The sequence below is a fragment of the Lipophrys pholis genome, assembly GCF_963383615.2.
Source record: "Lipophrys pholis genome assembly, chromosome: 21".
In the NCBI taxonomy this organism is placed as follows: domain Eukaryota; kingdom Metazoa; phylum Chordata; class Actinopteri; order Blenniiformes; family Blenniidae; genus Lipophrys; species Lipophrys pholis.
The window spans coordinates 24,931,078-24,953,748 of record NC_137649.1 but is presented as its reverse complement, the minus strand read 5'-3'; the positions used below and the strand labels follow the sequence as shown (position 1 = coordinate 24,953,748).

The 22,671-nt window shown below is 48.6% G+C and overlaps 2 protein-coding genes across 2 annotated transcripts; one reads left to right on the top strand and one right to left on the bottom strand.

Moving 5' to 3' along the window:
- Nucleotides 1-380: 380 nt before the first annotated feature.
- man1a1 (mannosidase, alpha, class 1A, member 1) lies at nt 381-20,484 on the bottom strand (the record flags this gene model as incomplete). Its single annotated transcript, XM_080490181.1, has 9 exons — nt 381-1,574; nt 5,145-5,260; nt 6,293-6,465; nt 7,764-7,983; nt 8,737-8,852; nt 10,862-10,955; nt 11,059-11,182; nt 18,210-18,304; nt 20,323-20,484. 9 exons carry the CDS (start codon nt 20,482-20,484, stop codon nt 1,448-1,450), a joined length of 1,227 nt encoding a protein of 408 aa, XP_080346307.1. The 3' UTR covers nt 381-1,447.
- On the top strand, nt 11,202-12,556 carry LOC308126552 (uncharacterized protein; the record flags this gene model as incomplete). Its single annotated transcript, XM_080491053.1, has 3 exons — nt 11,202-11,283; nt 12,093-12,178; nt 12,482-12,556. The coding sequence occupies 3 exons, from the start codon at nt 11,202-11,204 to the stop codon at nt 12,554-12,556; spliced, it is 243 nt and encodes an 80-aa protein (XP_080347179.1).
- Nucleotides 20,485-22,671: the final 2,187 nt, after the last annotated feature.

The following is a 22,671-nucleotide window of genomic DNA, read 5'->3' as shown; positions in this document are numbered from 1 at the left end:
GTTGTGAATAAAATGAGGCTTTGGTGATGTCATCTCACTGAGAAGCTCAAAACGCAGAAAACGTCCTTTAATCCCAGTCCGAGCCACTTCGAACTGCACGTAAAGCTGTGTGTGTGTGTGTGTGTGTGTGTGTGTGTGTGTGTGTGTGTGTGTGTGTGTGTGTGATGCTTCTCCCTCCTGCTTCCTGACAGTGAAGGCACTAGATCGAAGACTAAACTGAACTAAATGGTTAAATGTGGCTACAATCATCCTGGTGAGCGCCACACTGAGGACGGACTGTGGAACTGCACCCGTGTGTGTGTGTGTGTGTGTGTGTGTGTGTGTGTGTATGTGTGTGTGTGTGTGTGTGTGTGTGTGTGTCTTTGGAGGACAGGAGTTAAACACAGGATTTGTCGGGAGGCTGTCAGTATGGCTTCCTGTGTGACGTATGAAGTCCAGGGTCTCGTCCCCGAAGGGGGGGGGGGGGGGGGGGGGGGGCGCCTACAGTCCCTACCGAGGCTGAAGGATGGAGACAGGAAGTGACGTCACAGTGGAGGCGGGTTCGACCGGGACGAAGCTGAGACAAGTGGATCTATCCAACGTTGAAATCGTCGACAATGAAATCAAAAGCTGGTCCAGAAGCTGTTTGGTCGTTTTTCAAACCACAGAAGAAAAGAATTGAGGACTAGTTTGTGTTCCAGAGTCACAAAAGGTGAGGAACCGTCCAATGGCTGCAACTTAAAAAAAAAAGAACAAAGGTATTCTTTACATTTAGACTATTTCTCAAAACGACCACTTAAAAATTCACCTTCAGTGAATTCAGCAAATTTAGATTCAGATTAAAGTTTAAAACTTGCTGACAGAAAATGTAAAATATGATTCAAAAATCTGCCATTTCATTGAGGAAGGTGTAGAAAAACAATGAAAATGTAGCTGGGAAAGGGTTGAACCAGGCAGGACTGGTCGAAGGCCCTGATCTCAGAGGAACTAAAGAGGAAAACCACAGAAGAAGAAGCTTTGTGACGTCGGCAGGAAGTGGACAGCTCTCAGCGTCTCACGGCGCTCAGACAGACCAGGAGCTTCAGACGTCCTCAGGTTTGATCAAAACGAGTCTTTCCTGTCCTCAGAACAACAGCAGGAGCAGGAAGAGACCAGGAGAACCACATCGGGGGTCCCCCACTTCTCCCTTTCCTAAAATCACAGGTCCGATGCAGCGCCGCTGGGCGAGGCGCGAGATGGTGGACTTGTCCCTGTGGGTGGAGCCTCGCGGTGAGGCGATGCGGGAATGTGGAGCGGAGGGAACATCTGGTAGGGTTCTCTGGTTGTTGTTTTAGCATCTGGACTCCAACCAGAGCCCAAGATTGGGGAATGAAACTGGAATCCAGGGCGATAATCCGACAGGATCACAGCTTCTCGCACTCCAGGTTTTTGCTTTAACGGGTTCCTGTGTGTCGGCAGCGGCGCCGCTCTACTCCACCTCGTTGGGTCGGTCTGTTTGGTCCTTCCTGATGACCGGCAGAGGGTGAGCCTCGGTGTTGAAGACCCAGTGGTCGAACGGTAGGTGGTCGTCATCAGAGAAGAGCAGGTACAAATACCTGAAGGAAGAAGAAAGACTTTAACTCTGAGGATCAAACACAAAACCTCGTTTTAATACGTTGGGAACTCTGGACTGGATCACATCGAGCAGGTAACATGAGTCCAACCTGAAATCGCTTCATCCGACGGGAATGCAACGCTGTAAGACCGTAAAACATTATTTTTAACTTTTAAAAGTATCGTGAATCAGATCGATGTAATTCTGTTTTTGTGCACTGGGTGGCAGCAGAAGTCAATGTTTCGCAGATATTCAGAAGTTCATTGCTTCCAATTCTGTAATTTCTTTTGTTTTTGTGTCCAATGCAGTGGAAGGTGAAGTGACTCAATACACCATCCTGTGGTAGAATGTGGTATTGCACGACTTGATCAAGCTATGACTAGTCAGCTGGAAGAAATACCAGCAGATTTTACTCTAGTTTACTACTTCATCTATTACGGTGGGTTTAATTCGTCATAAAGTCCAAACTGAATCGCATCGATCAGTTAAAGGACGTTTAATCTTTAAGAAAAATCATTTCATGCTGTAACATTCCAACAATCGAAACTCAAGATAGAAACTTCAATAAAAAGCACTGATCAGCAAAAATGCAACCAATGTTGAAAACTCTTAAAGGTACGATATGTAAGATTTATACTATGCCAAATTTACACTCTGGGTGGCAGCAGCGAGTCACTGTCCCTCAAAACGTTTTAATACCTAACTGACCAGATCAGTCCGCAGCGAGCTGGTCAGTGCAAGATTTAAAATCCACCGTAGAAACAATGGGACCATTAGAAAGAGGCGTCATTCAGACGAGGACATGTGGGACGTGACAACAAAGTAAAACATCAGTTGAGTTTCAGCTTGAGGGGATTTCTGGTTTCCTTCACGCAGGTTTGTAATCGCGGACAAACAGAAGAACCAAAACCCAGATTGGGTTTTATCGTTGGAGGAGTGAGAACCCGAGGCGAGGCTGTTCCTGAGGTTCTACCACCTTCACGCCTCCAGACTGGGTTCATATGTTACGGATCGTTACGTTATGGAACGTTATGTTACACTATGGAACATTATAGATCGTTACGCTATGAAACATTATGGAACGTTATGGAATGTTACGTTACGTTGTGGAACGTTACATTATGGAACGTTACATTCCGTTACGGATCGTTCCGTTCCGTTATGGATCGTACGTCTGAATATTCCAATAATCAGGTCCAGCCCAGGTATTTTGGTCATTAGGAATAAAATAGGAGCACTAAGTTGAGCTGCTCTAGGCCTAGACTGCTGAGGGGATTTCCTCTCTCCCGTTAAAGGGAGGAACTCTACATTTGGAGCTTCTGTTTCTTGTCTTTCTTTCTTTCTCTCTGTGTAACAACATTACTGGAGCCACCAGATCCTGACAGGAGGGGAGCAGGATCCAGGGGATCAGACCCAAGACTCCCAGAGTGGAGTTACCACGGTCCTACTACCCGACCCCCCCACAGCACCGGGACCCCCCCACAGCACCGGGACCCCCCCACAGCACCGGGACCCCCCCCCACAGCACCGGGACCCCCCCACAGCACCGGGACCCCCCCACAGCACCGGGACCCCACCACAGCACCGGGACCCCCCCCCTTCCAGAGTCTAGGCCCCCCCCCCCCCCCCTTCCAGAGTCTAGGCTCCGCCCCCTTTCTTCCTGAAGAGGGACTTCTTATGAACTGTTCTTCCTGAGAGGGAGTTCTTCCTGGTTTCCACTGTTGCTTGTTCCATCTGCTGCTCTGGAAGGTTTAGTTGGGTTCTGTGGTTCTCTATCATTGTAAGAGGTTCTGGAAGGTTTAGTTGGGTTCTGTTGTTCTCTATCATTGTAAGAGGTTCTGGAAGGTTTAGTTGGGTTCTGTTGTTCTCTGTCATTGTAAGAGGTTCTGGAAGGTTTAGTTGGGTTCTGTTGTTCTCTATCATTGTAAGAGGTTCTGGAAGGTTTAGTTGGGTTCTGTTGTTCTCTATCATTGTAAGAGGTTCTGGAAGGTTTAGTTGGGTTCTGTTGTTCTCTATCATTGTAAGAGGTTCTGGAAGGTTTAGTTGGGTTCTGTGGTTCTCTATCATTGTAAGAGGTTCTGGAAGGTTTAGTTGGGTTCTGTTGTTCTCTATCATTGTAAGAGGTTCTGGAAGGTTTAGTTGGGTTCTGTGGTTCTCTATCATTGTAAGAGGTTCTGGAAGGTTTAGTTGGGTTCTGTTGTTCTCTATCATTGTAAGAGGTTCTGGAAGGTTTAGTTGGGTTCTGTTGTTCTCTATCATTGTAAGAGGTTCTGAGATGTTTGTTGATGTGATTTAGAGCTTTACAAATAAAACTGAATTGAATTAAACACTTAACTTGTGGTTCTAAGTTTTACTTATCTTGCAGAAAACTGTATTCAGACAACAAACATTCAAAACTCTGGAGTTCTGAACCAAATTGCACATCTGGATTTTAGATTTCTGACAAACTGCATAACCTCATGACATCATGACCTCATGACCTCTTGACATCATGACCTCTTGACATCATGACCTCTTGACATCATGACCTCTTGACCTCATGACATCATGACCTCTTGACCTCATGACCTCTTGACATCATGACCTCTTGACATCATGACCTCTTGACATCATGACCTCTTGACCTCATGACATCATGACCTCTTGACCTCATGACCTCTTGACATCATGACCTCTTGACGTCATGACATCATGACCTCATGACATCATTACATCATGACCTTATGACATCATGACCTTATGACATGACCTTATGACCTCTTGACCTCATGACCTTATGACATCATGACCTTATGACATGACATCATGACCTCTTGACCAGTGACGAAAGAGAAGAAGGACGGAGCGTTTGACTGAACAAGCAGCTCGTCCTCCTACCTGCACACGGCCACAAAGTCCTGGGGGGGAACCAGGAAAAATATCAAATAAAGGGGAAAGAGAAGGAAACAGTGAAAGTGGTGGAAGAGATCCGGAATACAGGAAGTGGTTGTCGTGGCGATGCCAGAGCAGCATTAGCAGGATTAGCATTAGGGGCTGAGATGTTGGCAGTGAATTGTGGTTCTGGTGTCATTTTCACTGGACTCTGTCCTCCAGCTTTTGTATCCCACTACCATCATGAGACGTTTCCACTGGGAGGAGGACAGAATGTCTCACGGTCATGTTCGGTGTCAAGCAGGCTTTTATTGTGGTGAGGAGTGTCAGAAACCACTTTAATGTGAAAATAAATCTCAACAAATTCCTTCTGCAGAAGAAAACCCTGTGTGTGTGTGTGTGTGTGTGTGTGTGTGTGTGTGTGTGTGTGTGTGTGTGTGTGTGTGTGTGGTAACCTTGCCTCTAACCCAGACTCTCGGAGGAGGACCGAGACTGAAGACTTGTGTTTGTGAATCTTGTCACCGCTGTTTTCAGATCGAACCATAAAGTGCAATGACAGCACAATCATGAGCAGGCCAAGTGTGTGTGTGTGTGTGTGTGTGTGTGTGTGTGTGTGTGTGTGTGTGTGTGTGTGTGTGTGTGTGTGTGTGTGTGTGTGTGTGTGTGTGTGTGTGTGTGTGTGTGTGTGTGTGTATCTTACTTGAGCGTCTCGGCTAAGTAGAAGCTCTGCTGCACGTCGTCGTGGTTGGGGGAAGAGGAGTAAACGTCTCTGACGCCGCTGTAGCCTCCTTCTAACTTACAGTGCTGCTCCAGAGCCTGGGGGGGAGGGGGGGGGGAGGAGGGAGGAAGAGGAGGAGGAAGACAAGGAGGGAAGGAGGAAGAGGAGGGGGGAAGAAGACGAGGAGGGAGGGAGGAAGGGAGAGGAGGAGGGAGGAAGAGGAGGAGGGAGGGAGAGGGGGGGAGAGGAAGAGGAAGACAAGGAGGGAGGGAGGAAGAGGAGGAGGGAGGGAGAGGGGGGGAGAGGAAGATGAAGAGGGAAGAAGACGAGGAGGGAGGGAGGAAGGGAGAGGAGTAGTGAGGGAGAGGGGGGGAGAGGAAGATGAGGAGGGAGGAAGGAAGGGAGAGGAGGAGGGAGGAAGAGGAGGAAGGGAGAGGAAGATGAGGAGGGAAGAAGACGAGGAGGGAGGGAGGAAGGGAGAGGAGGAGGGAGGAAGAGGAGGAGGAAGGGAGGAGAGGAGGAGGGAGGGAGAGGAAGATGAAGAGGGAAGAAGACGAGGAGGGAGGGAGGAAGGGAGAGGAGGAGGGAGGAAGAGGAGGAGGAAGGGAGGAGAGGAGGAGGGAGGGAGAGGAAGATGAAGAGGGAAGAAGACGAGGAGGGAGGGAGGAAGGGAGAGGAGGAGGGAGGAAGAGGAGGAGGAAGGGAGGAGAGGAGGAGGGAGGGAGAGGGGGGAGAGGAGGAGGAAGGGAGAGGGGGGAGAGGAAGATGAAGAGGGAAGAAGACGAGGAGGGAGGAAGGAAGGGAGAGGAGGAGGAAGGGAGAGGGAGGGAGAGGAAGATGAGGAGGGAGGAAGATGAGGTGGAAGACAGGAAACATCAATCAGCCTTAATGTAGATCAAATATCTGAAGTGGGCAGATAAATAAAGTTCTATTCAATCGTGAGCTAAATATAACAACAAGTGAAACATTGATCTTTTTATAGAATCAATGTGACTCATAAGAATCAATGTGACTCATAAGAATCAATGTGACTCATAAGAATCAATGTGACTCATAAGAATCAATGTGACTAATAATAGATGTTTAAGAAAGCTGCCTGTTGGAGGGTAAGGAAGTGGACTTGGCCTTACCTGTACGGCCTCCCAGCCCCACTCCCTGTACTTGGGGTCGTGTGTGAACCTCCACATGTACATGTAGGTCTCGATGACCTCGGGACGCAGGATGAAGTACTTCTCGTTCTGGCGGGTGGCGATGGCCTCCACCCCGCCGTCGAAGCGAAAGGCCTCGGGGCCGAGCTTCAGAGCTGCAGGGGGCGGAGCAACACATCATCCCACTGAGTCCAGGACCGGAGGCAGGAGGATCAGGGATTATCTAGAGTGGCAGGAGGGTTCGTGTTCCCTCAGAAGAATAACGCCATGCAGTGACTCACGACAGGACTCCATGGGGGGCGGGGGCGGGGGCGGGGCGGGGCGGGGCGGGGCGGGGCGGAGCCAATAAACTCACTTCACTGAGGGTTTAGAAGAAAAGCCACTCGCCTCCATTCAGAACATGGATTTGATTAAAAACACGACTTTCATATGAGAGGAAACGTTTCTAATGTGACGGCTGGAGGACGAGCTGTCCTTCTAACCCTGGCAGGTCCTGGAGGACGAGCTGTCCTTCTAACCCTGGCAGGTCCTGGAGGACGAGCTGTCCTAACACTGGCAGGTCCTGGAGGACGAGCTGTCCTTCTAACACTGGTAGGTCCTGGAGGACGAGCTGTCCTTCTAACACTGGCAGGTCCTGGAGGACGAGCTGTCCTTCTAACACTGGTAGGTCCTGGAGGACGAGCTGTCCTTCTAACACTGGCAGGTCCTGGAGGATGAGCTGTCCTTCTAACCCTGGCAGGTCCTGGAGGACGAGCTGTCCTTCTAACACTGGTAGGTCCTGGAGGACGAGCTGTCCTAACACTGGCAGGTCCTGGAGGACGAGCTGTCCTTCTAACACTGGTAGGTCCTGGAGGACGAGCTGTCCTTCTAACACTGGCAGGTCCTGGAGGACGAGCTGTCCTTCTAACCCTGGCAGGTCCTGGAGGACGAGCTGTCCTTCTAACACTGGTAGGTCCTGGAGGACGAGCTGTCCTTCTAACACTGGCAGGTCCTGGAGGACAAGCTGTCCTTCTAACACTGGTAGGTCCTGGAGGACGAGCTGTCCTTCTAACACTGGCAGGTCCTGGAGGACAAGCTGTCCTTCTAACACTGGTAGGTCCTGGAGGACGAGCTGTCCTTCTAACACTGGCAGGTCCAGGAGGACGAGCTGTCCTTCTAACACTGGTAGGTCCTGGAGGAGGACAGCCTGCCTCAGTGGGATGAAGACGGGAACAACAACAACAACAACAACAGAAGAACAACAACAACAGAACAACAGAACAACAACAACAACAACAACCACAACATACTCCTGCTCGTTTTCCCAAACCTGCAGAATTCAATCTAGTGGCCAGTCCGACTCCACTGGAGACCAACACCAGCTTTACTTCAGAAAGACCTCCATTCAAATACATTCAAACCAAGTGTGTGTGTGTGTGTGTGTGTGTGTGTGTGTGTGTGTGTGTGTGTGTACCTGTCCTGGTGTAAGACTCGTGACATGTGCGGGCGATTTCGGCCGCCTGCTCCATCTGGTGGCCGGTCTGGTCGCTCGGCGCGCCGTCGGCTCCCAGAGCCATCATGCCGCCAGCGAAGCAGGTCAGGTGACCCATCTTGTGCTCCAGCAGCCCGCCCTTCCACTCGGCGATGTAGGTGAGGCCGCCGCTCGACTTCCTCATCAGGTTGGTCTGGATGGCCTGAGAGACGGAGGCAGTGTTTAGACCAGACGTGGCTTTATGGCGTTCACGGTCCTGCGCCTCACACTGACACAAGGTGGAGGTCCGGCTCTCTGACCACGGACTCTGTTCAGAACCTTCTTCTGGAGGGACATTTTCACCAGAGTAAACCTTTGGTTTCCGAACCCCCTCTACACCCTGTGGAACCCCATCTACACCCTGTGGAACCCCCTCTATAACCCGTGGACCCCCCCCCCCCCCGGAACCCCCTCTACACCCTGTGGAACCCCATCTACACCCTGTGGAACCCCCTCTATAACCCGTGAAACAAGCGATGTCTCGTGAGTGGGGCGTTCGACTGGTCTGTCTGTCTGTCTGTCTGTCTGTCTGTCTGTCTGTCTGTCTCTCCCCCTCCCCCTCCCCCTCCCCCCTCGACAGATAAAACAAATAAAACAAAACAGCCAGTAATCCTCCGGGATCAAGAGGGATTATGGGAAAACTACCCCTGCATGTGTAATTCTGCATTTTATTCATCACATATTTGCTCCTGGGCGCGCGGCAGAGACGGACAGACTATTGGCCCTCCCAGCTGAGAGGCGGGGCTTATCGCTGGGTCTTCGGCTGACCAATAGTTTCAAGTCTGAGTGAGAGCAGCGCCATCCTCTGGGTTTAGCTGGAGCTGCTAGTGCTGTAGACAACTTTATATATGGCTACACACTCTGTGTGTGTGTGTGTGTGTGTGTGTGTGTGTGTGTGTGTGTGTGTGTGTGTAACCTGCAGGGCGTCGTAGTACATCTTCTTTGCCTCCTCGTCAGTCTTGTCAGACATCAGCCAGGCCTTCAGCAGGTACTCATAGAAACTGTCACCCAGGCCTCCCACTGACACATGATCTAAACACACACACACACACACACACACACACACACACACACACACACACACACACACACACACACACACACACACACACACACACACACACACACACACACACACACACACACACACACACACACACACACACACACACAGCTGTGAGGAGTTCGTACTAATTCAAGTACAAGGGAACATTGACAGTGAGGGTTTTTAATGGTTGGAATATCAGTTAAACGTGCTTCTTCTCTCAACTGGCCCGCCACAACTTTTATTGTGACATTTAGTCAGGAAGTTCCCACTGCTTTCACCCCTTCAGCAACATTTAACTGAAGTAAAGCAAAATTACATCCTTTAAAAGTCCAGAAAAATAACTTACAACTTAGTTAGGATACAGTGAGTACTTGGGATTTTCTACTTTGAAAGACATGATTATAAAAGATTCATAATAATGAGGAAGCGAGTTGACGAGTAATGAGAGTCGTCCACCTGCCCAGCACAGAGGTCATTATATCGTCACTCGTTTCCTCGGACGCCGGGAATCCAGACATGTTGGAATTTGCATGCATTCGTGTTTCAATGGTGTAGAAACAAAAACAACTAAACATTTTAAAAAGGGTCTAACTTTTGTGACATTCTTTGGGAGATAAATGCAAATTTTATTAATGCTTCTGATATCAGAGCCGGAGTCCAGATCGATATTAACCCTGAAGATCCCCGACTGTGATTTAGATTGTAATTACACACTTTCAACAATCTGAGTGATTTTAGCTTCAAAAACACTCCGAAGAAACTACGGTGACCACGGTAACCACGGTAACCACAGTACCAACGGTAACTACGGTACCAACGGTAACTACGGTAACCACAGTACCAACGGTAACCACGGTAACCACAGTACCAACGGTAACTACGGTAACCACAGTACCAACGGTAACTACGGTAACCACAGTACCAACGGTAACCACGGTAACCACAGTACCAACGGTAACTACGGTAACCACAGTACCAACGGTAACTACGGTAACCACAGTACCAACGGTAACCACAGTACCAACGGTAACTACGGTAACCACAGTACCAACGGTAACTACGGTAACCACAGTACCAACGGTAACCACAGTACCAACGGTAACTACGGTAACCACAGTACCAACGGTAACTACGGTAACCACAGTACCAACGGTAACCACGGTACCAACGGTAACTACGGTAACCACGGTAACCACAGTACCAACGGTAACCACAGTACCAACGGTAACTACGGTAACCACAGTAACCATGGTAACTACATTAAGACGGCAACCACGGTAAGACGGGAACCACAGTAACCACGGTAACCACAGTAAGCACAGTAACCATGGTAAGACGGTAACCACGGTAAGCACGGTAAGACCTGAACCACGGTAAGACGGTAACCACAGTAACCACGGTAACCACAGTAACCACGGTAACCACAGTAACCACGGTAAGACGGTAACCATGGTAAGACGGTAACGGCGGTAATCACGGTAAGGACGGTAACCATGGTAACCACGGTTTTCCACCATCTCGACTGGGCTGGAGAGTAAAACCAGATGTTCTCGCCCGAAAATCTAATCTCGACTTTTTCTTTAGACATTTGTTTGCCTTATTTCCGAAGATTTCAGGTGAAAAGGAAAACGTTTGTATTGTTGTGGGTGTCAGTTTCCACGACAACGATGCTTCGAGCCACTAAAAATGCAACTTTTGGAAAATGGCTTTCAAAGTGAAACTTATTAAAAACACTGGGACTCCGCTTCCCCGGAAATGGGAAAAACATGTCCTGGTTCTGGTTCTTCCGTTTTGACAGTCACCATAATAACAATTCAACTTGGTGGTCTGTCCACTAGAATGTCCGTGTTGTTTGCCGTGTGTCAGTCCTTTAAGTACTACAACTAAGAACAGCACCCACTAGTGGAGTTGTGGTGTAGACCAGAGCTAAAGCTGGGTTTGGTTTGAAGTGGTTGCAGGAACTGGCTCTAAGGGTCTCTGGTATTGGACTTACGTTGGCCCCACTGGCCGCTGTTGGGGTTCAGGTAGTTTGGGTACAAACCCTGAGGTTTGTCCAGACGGTTCAGCACCTTCCTGATATTCATGACCTAAAGACAACAAACAAACAACAACAACCAGCACTTAGAAACCAAACAAACACCAAACAGACACGACGAGCAGCGCTGAGTTCAATCTTTTGATTCGGGTTACCTTTTGGGAAAAGTCGGAGTTTCCTGACAGTCTGCTGAGGTGGAGGAACTCCAGGTGGAGGGTTCCATACTCCGCCAGGATACTGCTGCCGCCAGAGGCCCACGGCCAGTTCCTCCCCACGCCACTAGGGGCACCAGAGCAACATGTTACTGCTGAGGCACGGCACCGGAGGCAGTGCTCAGAGCCAGAGCCAGAGCCAGAACCAGAACCAGAACCACAGGAAGGGTTAAACTCACACTAATCAACAGAACCACAACATTTGAAATCCTTTTTGACTTGAGGTCAAACGTTAAAAAACATTTTTCAGCTTGTCTTCATATCGAACTGTCGGCTGAGAAGAGGCGATAACTTTTCAAAATAAAAGCCTTTAACGCTCCTCCTGAGAACATGGGCATGTTCAGTCTCTAGGATCCATTACTCCATGGTCTGTTCCACCGATGAGTTTAGTTTCTAGGACCTGTTACTTCATCGAGTTTAGTTTCTAGGACCTGTTACTTCATCGAGTTTAGTTTCTAGGACCTGTTACTTCATCGAGTTTAGTTTCTAGGACCTGTTACTTCATGGAGTTTAGTTTCTAGGACCTGTTACTTCATCAAGTTTAGTCTCTAGGACCTGTTACTTCATCAAGTTTAGTTTCTAGGATCCGTTACTTCATAGACTTTAGTTTCTAGGACCTGTTACTTCATTGAGTTTAGTTTCCAGATCCGTCACCCTGCTGGTGGTCATCAGTCCACCCAACACCGGAGAACCTTTGGCAGTTTTAAACAGAATGAAGCCAATAACATGATTCAGTTCTAGAACCTATTAGAGTGACTGCATACTAGAATGATCGAGGCCTTTAGACTGATGTTTGATCGCCGAGGAGCGAGTCGATGGCTGGTGGAGGGTTCTAGGATGGAAGTACTGTCAGGGTCCGTTTACCAGAAACTATTCCAAGTGAAAACAGAAACTTTCATCACGTTTGAGGGATCAGTTTACACAACTACGGTGCTCGGAGACACTGAAAACACAACTTTTTGAAAATGGCGTCCAAGATGGATCAACCTCAACAAACCCCACCAACCCCACCAACACCACCAACCCCACCAACACCAACACCACCAACACCAACACCACCAACACCACCAACACCAACACCACCAACACCACCAACACCAACACCACCAACCCCACCAACCCCACCAACACCACCAACACCAACACCACCAACCCCACCAACACCACCAACACCAACACCACCAACCCCACCAACACCACCAACCCCACCAACACCACCAACACCAACACCACCAACCCCACCAACACCAACACCACCAACACCACCAACACCACCAACACCAACACCACCAACACCACCAACACTAACACCACCAACCCCACCAACCCCACCAACACCACCACCACCAACACCACCAACCCCACCAACACCACCAACACCACCAACACCAACACCACCAACCCCACCAACACCACCAACACCACCAACCCCAACCAATAAGTCTAAAGAGTTCCAGTCAAGAGCCACGCCTCTATGAAAAGAAGCATGACTCCTATTGTATAGAAGTAACCTGTTCTTTTCTGTCAGTGGTGCAGTGGTTAGCACTCTCACCTCACAGCACGGTTCGATTCCAGGCTGAAAGCTCTTTCTGTTTGAAGTCTTTTCTCTCCCTTCATCGCCCTCAGTTTGATAGAGCAGTCGAGTACACATCGAACTACTTTGCCAGTACATGCCAGCAGGCGTCATTTTTCATTGTTATTGAATCACTGAACAAAGTAGAACCACAGCCGGGTTCTGGAGGCTCCACTCCAGTAATATTGGCTGCTAATTCTCTCTTAATGTCTGTTTATTAATCATAAATCCATTTCTAACTGATTAGCAGCGTTCACAAGTTCACACATCTTTCATCTGAAACTAAAACGTCTTTTCACTGAATAAATACAATTCATTAGTTTCTCGCTGACTGAGAAGCTGGACGAGTTTTTTTTATCCAAATTCTGTGACAAACACTCAGAAATGAAGGTATTAGAGAATAAAAGCAGTTCTCGGTATGCTGTTAGGTACTGGGGAAGGGATCACATTGAATAACTATTTCTTTCTCTGTGCAATACATCTCCAATATACCTCCAATATACCTTTAAAAATACCTCGTATAAACCTTCACAATACCTCCAACAGTCCTCCAAAATATTCCTCCAATATTGCTCAATAATGTAAACTTAAAACATTATTTGCACACTTTACCAGTTGTACATTGTTAATATGTTCATAGTACAGTGTTTGTTCTTTCTGGAAAGGTACATTTGGCTTCCTGAGTTCTAGTAAATGGTATATTCTGTTTCTTATAGTATAATGTATTTTTTGCTGCTGTAACAACATGAATTCCTCCATTGTGGGATTAATAAACTCTGATTTGATCTTTTAGCTTAATTATTGACATAAATTGGATTATTGTGGTTTTTCTAATCATCGTGTTAAACAGCCGATCGTCACTCCTGATTGGTTCGTCTGGAACTAGTGATGCAGAGTGTGAAGAGGCAGAACCCGTCTGGAACTAGTGATGCAGAGTGTGAAGAGGCAGAACCCGTCTGGAACTAGTGATGCAGAGTGTTAAGAGGCAGAACCCGTCTGGAACTAGTGATGCAGAGTGTGAAGAGACAGAACCCGTCTGGAACTAGTGATGCAGAGTGTGAAGAGGCAGAACCCGTCTGGAACTAGTGATGCAGAGTGTGAAGAGGCAGAACCCGTCTGGAACTAGTGATGCAGAGTGTGAAGAGGCAGAACCCGTCTGGAACTAGTGATGCAGAGTGTGAAGAGGCAGAACCCGTCTGGAACTAGTGATGCAGAGTGTGAAGAGGCAGAACCCGTCTGGAACTAGTGATGCAGAGTGTTAAGAGGCAGAACCCGTCTGGAACTAGTGATGCAGAGTGTGAAGAGGCAGAACCCGTCTGGAACTAGTGATGCAGAGTGTGAAGAGGCAGAACCCGCCTCCTGTCACCTGAAGCGGATGTTAGCGCAGGTCTGAACGGCACCAAGAAGGAGAAGGTGAACTGTGGAGTGTCCAGGAAGCAGGGTTGGTCTGAGTGTGTGAACCTCTGAAGTTCTTTTAAAGCTTCATTCTGCCTCAGAAGGTCCAGAAGAGGATCTTCCTCTGACGGGATCAGAGGCTGCAGCAGATCAATGGGATCTCAGCAGCGGTGATCGATGTGTTTCCACAGAGACAGAAGACAGTGAGAGGTGAGGGACCAGGCCAGGATCTTCAGCAGCTCCAGGAGGAGCCTGTTCAAAGGGCCTGGATCAATCAACCCCATGTCCTCGTCTCACAGCAGCAGTTAGTGACGGCAGAGCATTTCCTTCACACTTTACATAACGTAGAGAAGAGGAGCGTGTTTGGGCTGTGGTGGTGAGCAGCAGAGGTCACATTCAACCAAAGAGATCTACTCTGAGTAATCAGAGAAAAGCTGCAAGGACAAGAGACTTCTAAAGGAAATGTTACTGTATTGTCCAGAAGTACTAAAAACCTGTTCTATGAAGGACAAGAAGCCCGTCCAGACGTCACTGCACCATCAACAATCTGAGGTTTCTGTTTCTTGCACCTCATTTCAGTTTAATTTCTGCTATGCAGCTTTTTCTGTTGTCCTACAGTGACATCTAGTGGTCTCAGATGGGACATGCTTTCATACTATCATATAACACTGCGTCACACAACTGAATAAGGTGCAACATATAGTCCAGAAATTCACGTTGCTACGTCGCTTTGCTAACATCCACGTTGCTGCGTCGCTTTGCTAACATTCACGTTGCTACGTCGCTTTGCTAACATCCACGTTGCTGCGTCGCTTTGCTAACATCCACGTTGCTACGTCGCTTTGCTAACATTCACGTTGCTACGTCGCTTTGCTAACATCCACGTTGCTACGTCGCTTTGCTAACATCCAGGTTGCTGTGTTGCTTTGCTAACATCCACGTTGCTACGTCGCTTTGCTAACATCCACGTTGCTGTGTTGCTTTGCTAACATCCACGTTGCTACGTCGCTTTGCTAACATTCACGTTGCTACGTCGCTTTGCTAACATCCACGTTGCTACGTCGCTTTGCTAACATCCAGGTTGCTGTGTTGCTTTGCTAACATCCACGTTGCTACGTCGCTTTGCTAACATCCACGTTGCTGTGTTGCTTTGCTAACATCCAGGTTGCTGCGTTGCTTTGTGGTGTTGTGAGACTAAAATCCGTCCAATCAGCAACATGTTGCCATGAAAAGTTGGATAGCACAGTGCTACTTCCCTAGCCTGCTCGCTGGCTGCAAACTGTGGAATGGATTTCCTGCCTCATTCCTCCTGGTCTCATTGAGACCTGCCTCCCTTCAGGAAATCCAGTCCACAGTTTGCAGCCAGCGAGCAGAGCAGCAGCAGGGAAACACTGGCGGAGCAGGAGAGGGAATACAGCCTCTAGAAGAGGGGAGCGATGGATCTGGGTCAAGGTTACAGCGGCAGGCTCATGGCACCGGAATCAGAACTAAGGCATAGTTTCACAAAACAACACCTAATCCCTTAAAAAGGAGAGAGTTTCCACTGCAGCAGCAGAGACAACAATGTAGTTAGTCTGCGGGGCCACTGGAGGGCGCTGCTGCTTGATTCTGTAATGAAACTACACAGACGTGTGCAGAGAACCAAACACTATAAAGGTGAAGAAAATGGAGAGAACCTGACATCCTAGTGGACTGATGAGGAACCGGATTCTATCAGGGAGAGTCTCAACTATTAAACTACTGATCTGGACCATAGAACTAGAATCTGGACCCTAACCCACCACGGGTCGTACCACTATGGGTCGTACCACTAGGGGGGGGGGGGGGGGGGGGGATGAGCAGGAGGGGGGGGGGGATGAGCAGTAACAGGCTCTGCAGGAGGGAACAGAGACCGTGAAAGAATCCTTCCACCTTGGGAGCCGGATTAAAAACTTCATGGACACAGTGGATCAGAACACTGGTGTCGTGGAAACGGACCCCCCAAAGGTGGAGGAAGTTTGGTGGATCCACTGGAATTGGTTCTGATAAAAACGGGCCTGAATCTCCTGCAGCTTCTGTTACGGCAGTGAGAGTGAACCTGTCAGCTGGTTGTTCTGACCGAGTCTTCAGAGCTGCTGAGGAACCTCAGAAGAACCTCAGAAGAACCTCAGAGGAACCTCAGAGGAACCTCAGAGGAACCTCAGAGGAACCGTGGAAATAACTGAATGACCATAATTGCTGGAAAAGCCTAGAAAAAAAGACAAGTTTTAGCTTCCTGCTGAGTGTGTGTGTGTGTGTGTGTGTGTGTGTGTGTGTGTGTGTGTGTGTAAGCTATCGTAGCTCAGTCATGCAGGTAAAGTCATCATCACCAACAATCTGCTCAGGCCTCAGGAGGTTCGCGCACACGCGCACACACACACACACACACACACACACACACACACACACACACACACACACACACACACACACACACACACACACACACACACACACACACACACACACACACACACACACACACACACACACACACACACACACACACACACACACACACACACACACACACACACACGTCACTTCGGTCCATTCACCCAAACAGACGGAGAGAAAATTAATTTGTCACAGCAGGTTTATCGCCATGACAACCTGCCTATTAATTAAGGGCCAAACAGCAGTGGGAGGACAGATAGAGAAGAGAACGGCGCCGCCCTCTCTGTGACTGACAGTATAACGTCTTTATCTCTCTGGCCACCCCTACATGTTTTCTAGTCAAAATATAAAACTGGTTTCATCCTGGGCGTCCGTTTCCACGACAACGAGGTCGGCGCCACTGGAAACACCTCCGTATGGAACTCCGGTTCTATGGATCCTGGATGAAAGAGGCTTCTGATGCAAGAGGAGAGCCGTGGCAGCGTTCCAGAGACCACGAACATGCCTTGCCCGGAGGCTCAGGAAGCTGGGTAAGCCCACGTTAGGAGCCAGTGTGCCACCCACACACACACCAGAGATCTGGTGCCGCCCTGGTGGTTGATGTGGTACAGAGTATTGTCCGACCGGACGAGAACAAGCCGACCTTTTAGGACAGGTAGAAAATGCCTGAGCTCCAGGAATACCGCGGAATACCGTGCTGCTGCTTCTGCCGGGCTCAGTCCTGGACTGCCACACTGCCCCCCCAACCCACAAGAGAGGCGGGAGGCTGCCCTCCCCAAGGGTACACCTGACATTAAGTATGCTCTCTCCCTCCAGGGTCGGAGGGTAAGGAGGCACAGGGCAGACACCCTGACCCCCCTGTGCCGGCTGTTCATCCATACCTGAAGGGGGCGCAGCGTAAGAAGGCTGCATCCCCATGAGCCGCAGGATCAGGCCAGACTGCAGGAAGCTGCCGACCGACGCTACGTCAGCAGCCTCGATCGACCGAAGCTAGGTCAGCAGCCTCTATCGACGCTACGTCACCTCCACCAGCCTATCGACGCTATGTCACCTCCACCAGTCTGTCGACGCTACGCCAGCAGGCTCCAAAGACCGACGCTACGACCGACGCTACGTCAGCAGCCTCTATCGACCGACGCTACGTCAGCAGCCTCTATCGACCGACGCTACAACCGACGCTACGACCAACGCTACGTCAGCAGCCCCTATCAACCGACGCTACGTCAGCAGCCCCTAACGGCCGACGCTACGTCAGCAGCCTCTATCGACGCTACGTCACCTCCACCAGCCTATCGACGCTACGTCAGCAGCCTTGATCGACCGAAGCTAGGTCAGCAGCCTCTAACGACGCAACGTCACCTCCACCAGTCTGTCGACGCTACGTCAGCAGGCTCCAAAGACCGACGCTGCAGCCTCTATCGACCAACCCACATCTTGAGGTTGAGCGAGGAGAGCGTGACCTTTGACCCACCTCTTGAGGTTGAGTGAGGAGAGCGTGACCTTTGACCCACCTCTTGAGGTTGAGCGAGGAGAGCGTGACCTTTGACCCACCTCTTGAGGTTGAGCGAGGAGAGCGTGACCTTTGACCCACCTCTTGAGGTTGAGCGAGGAGAGCGTGACCTTTGACCCACCTCTTGAGGTTGAGCGAGGAGAGCGTGACCTTTGACCCACCTCTTGAGGTTGAGCGAGGAGAGCGTGACCTTTGACCCACCTCTTGAGGTTGAGCAGGGCCCAGGGGATGCCGGTCGGCGTCTTGAAGGCTGGAAGCAACTTTTCACCCAATTCCACTGCTTTTCTACGGAAAACCTGAGAGACGGAGAGAAAGAAAGGAAGTCTGAGTGGTCTCTCCATCATACCGACAAACCACCGGGGATTCATACTGGCAAGATGGCCGCTATTCTGTGTCAGTAGCTGATTGTGAATGTGAGCAAATCACTTGTGGGGTTCCTCAGGGCTCCATCCTGGGGCCCTTTCATCTGCAGTCAAAGATAAACATTACAAAAACAATAGGGTCCTGGCCTCCAGGCCTTTGGGGCTCGGTCCCTAAAAACAATAGGGTCCTGGCCTCCAGGCCTTTGGGGCTCGGTCCCTATAAACAATAGGGTCCTGGCCTCCAGGCCTTTTGGGCTCGGTCCCTAAAAACAATAGGGTCCTGGCCTCCAGGCCTTTGGGGCTCGGTCCCTATAAACAATAGGGTCCTGGCCTCCAGGCCTTTGGGGCTCGGTCCCTAAAAACAATAGGGTCCTGGCCTCCAGGCCTTTGGGGCTCGGTCCCTAAAAACAATAGGGTCCTGGCCTCCAGGCCTTTGGGGCTCGGTCCCTATAAACAATAGGGTCCTGGCCTCCAGGCCTTTTGGGCTCGGTCCCTAAAAACAATAGGGTCCTGGCCTCCAGGCCTTTGGGGCTCGGTCCCTATAAACAATAGGGTCCTGGCCTCCAGGCCTTTGGGGCTCGGTCCCTATAAACAATAGGGTCCTGGCCTCCAGGCCTTTGGGGCTCGGTCCCTAAAAACAATAGGGTCCTGGCCTCCAGGCCTTTGGGGCTCGGTCCCTATAAACACAGCTCCTGGCTCCTCCAGTGGACTGTGGAAGAAGCAGACTTAAGGAAACGTACTCCCCAGAATCGGCGCAGGATTAGTCTGGAAGAAACGACTGATCGTATCGTTTCTTTTCACTGAACTATTTCCAATATCGACAGACGAACAACAGAAGCTCCTGATTCAGAGGAAGTTTTAACTTCTAGAATCCTCCTCGTTTTTCCAGAACTTTTATCTATAAAATGGAAAACAGGCTAGAGCTATTTAGATAGAATTGATTTAGTCACTAGCTGGAACACGACAAGATCTACTTCCTGTCAAGTCTCTCCAAGGTAAAGGCTTCAGGAAGTTCAAGGAAGATGTTGAACACAAGTGTCACCAGAACATCCAGACTCTAAATTCTGGGTGAGGACGAAGGTTCCCGATCCAAGTTCCCTCAACTCACAACTACTTAGTGAAAAAAAGAGGAGAGGTTAGAGAAAGTGACTCAACACTGCCCCCTAATGTACAACAGGATGATCCAAACATTACAGGCTCCTTTAAGGTAGCACTTTAGCGTTAGCTCATCTGGTTGAAGTTCCTGTTAGAGTGGAAAAGATAAACAGGAAGTACCAAATTAAAGCTTCAACACGTAAAGGAGAAAAATTATTCAACAGAGTGAGTGTCCTTAATGTGCACTGTCCTCTCCGAAGGAAGGAAGGAAGGAAGGAAGGAAGGAAGGAAGGAAAGAAAGAAAGAAAGAAAGAAAAGAATTTCATTAAACCTGAATTTCCACTCCTCAAGCTGAAACTCGACTCGTTGCTTCTCCAGACGTTCTGAACGTCTTTATGTAAAACCTGAAGGTTCACGGAGCTTCTTAGTTCACAGCAGTGTGTGTGTGTGTGTGTGTGTGTGTGTGTGTGTGTGTGTGTGTGTGTGTGTGTGTGTGTGTGTGTGTGTGTGTGTGTGTGTGTGTGTGTGTGTGTGTGTGTGTGTGTGTGTGGTAACAAGGCATGGCTCCCAGTGATTAATGTCTTTAATAATGCCAGAAGCACAGCGAGGGGGGGAATAAAAACACTCCTTGGATGCGCAGGGGGATGAATTAAACGCACCTCGTGTCCGAGGCCATCAAGCAAACTGCCAACAAGCTGCAAGGAGGAGACAAACTACGGAGACGCGCCGGGAATTCCTGACGGATGGAATCAGCGGGTGCTGATGTCGGGAATCACATTTTACACCTCGGCGCCTCCAGGAAACATCTGTCAGGAAATAAAGCACGCCACCGCCGGGCACCGAGAGCAAACCATTACCACAGTCAGCACGCCACCGCCGGGCACCGAGAGCAAACCATTACCACAGTCAGCACCGCTGGGCACCGAGAGCAAACCATTACCACAGTCAGCACCGCCGGGCACCGAGAGCAAACCATTACCACAGTCAGCACGCCACCGCCGGGCACCGAGAGCAAACATGGCCACTGTGTCAACATGGCCACTGTGTCAACATATCCAACATGGCCGCCGTGGTCAACATGGTCAACATAGCCGAGGCGGTCAAAAGCTTTTTAATCAGAAGGAACCGTTTACAAACGAGTGCAAGACGCCCGGAGGGCGCAGCTACAATACTGCGCTGTCATGAGCCGGCCCTCGATTGGCCGCTGCCAGCTGGTTGATTGGACTTGTTCCAAATAGTCAGAATGCTGGGGGGGGGGCGGCGATGGATCGGGGGGGGCAGCAATGGCCTGGGGGAGTGCGGTGGGGGGTGGCGAGGGCGGTGACCCCCGGGGCCCCCGGTGACCCCGACACGCTCCTACGTTGAATGATACCTCTCACAGAGGGAAGGAGGCGCCGTTGTGAATCTTAAATTCAATCTGGATCTTTAAACCGAGCCATGTCTGACACAAAGGATTTGCTTGGATTAAGTAAAAATTCCGGAATAATCCAATAAAACCAAGCCAGAGGAAGACTTAGCCTGGATAGATTTAAAGCTGCAGACACAGGATCTTCTGCTCAGATTACAATCTGCTACGCAACAATATCCCCTTTTCTTCACATCATTTCTCATGAGATAGAAAGTCTCACAGGCAAAAGGAAGCGACGGGACTCATACGACTGGGACGTGTTTTTATACAAAAATACATATAGAAGGTCACTATTTTCACATAAATACATTAAAATGAGAGCAGAGTTCAGAGGCTCCGAGCGCCGTTGTCATGGAAACAGATACTCAAAACACTGCAGAGGTTTTGCGTCTTCACTTGAAAACATTGTCGTGTGTAAATGAGGCATAAACCATCAGCAGTTATTAACTTAATTATTAAAAAAATATCTCTATATATTTAATGATTTCAAAGTATTTTAAAATAAATACTGCTTTAATCCCATTTCTGCTTCTGTTTCACTTCGGAGCTGGAAATAAAACTATATATTAAAAACTGGAGTCCTAGATAATATCTAAAAGTAGTTTTTCAGTCGATTTGACCAGTGAAGATTCGGTTCATCCAAAAACTGAGGTTGTATTCATGGAGTGATGCTGCTACTAATAGCAATACTGCTACGAATATGGATACTGCTACTGATAACATTACTGATACTGATAACATTACTGATACTGCTACTGATAACATTACTGATACTGATAACATTACTGATACTGCTACTGATAACATTACTGATACTGATAACATTACTGATACTGCTACTGATAACATTACTGATACTGATAACATTACTGATACTGATAACATTACCGATACTGCTACTGATAACATTACTGATACTGATAACATTACCGATACTGATAACATTACTGATACTGATAACATTACCGATACTGATAACATTACTGATACTGATAACATTACCGATACTGCTACTGATAACATTACTGATACTGATAACATTACCGATACTGATAACATTACTGATACTGATAACATTACCGATACTGCTACTGATAACATTACTGATACTGATAACATTACCGATACTGATAACATTACTGATACTGATAACATTACCGATACTGATAACATTACTGATACTGATAACATTACTGATACTGCTACTGATAACATTACTGATACTGCTACTGATAACATTACTGATACTGCTACTGATAACATTACTGATACTGCTACTGATAACATTACCGATACTGCTACTGATAACATTACTGATACTGCTACTGATAACATTACTGATACTGCTACTGATAACATTACCGATACGGCTTCTGATAAAATTACTGATAATGATACCAATAGTGCTGCGAGAACAAAGTTTCTACTTTAAAGTATCTGGTCTTGAAATAATCCAAAGTGTTTCAGGTGAAATAAATAAATTCAGCATGTACAGTGAGTAAAGTGTTTGATTGGTTCTACTGGACCCGACCCACTGAGGTGCGACACAAACAAACAGTAACGCTGATCTAGTAACCGAATCGCTCAACATTCTGACTGGGCTTTGTTTGTTTGTTTGTTTGTTTGTTTGTTTGTTTGTTTGTTGACCTTATCATGAGATATTTTCTGTATATTTCAGCAAAATTCAGCTTTGTTGTTCAGGTTTATTTACTGCGACGCTGAAACGTTTGATAACTTCCTCCACGCTGGAGCTCAAGTCTCCGAAACCATTTCCAGCACGCCTCACGCAGGTGAAGTC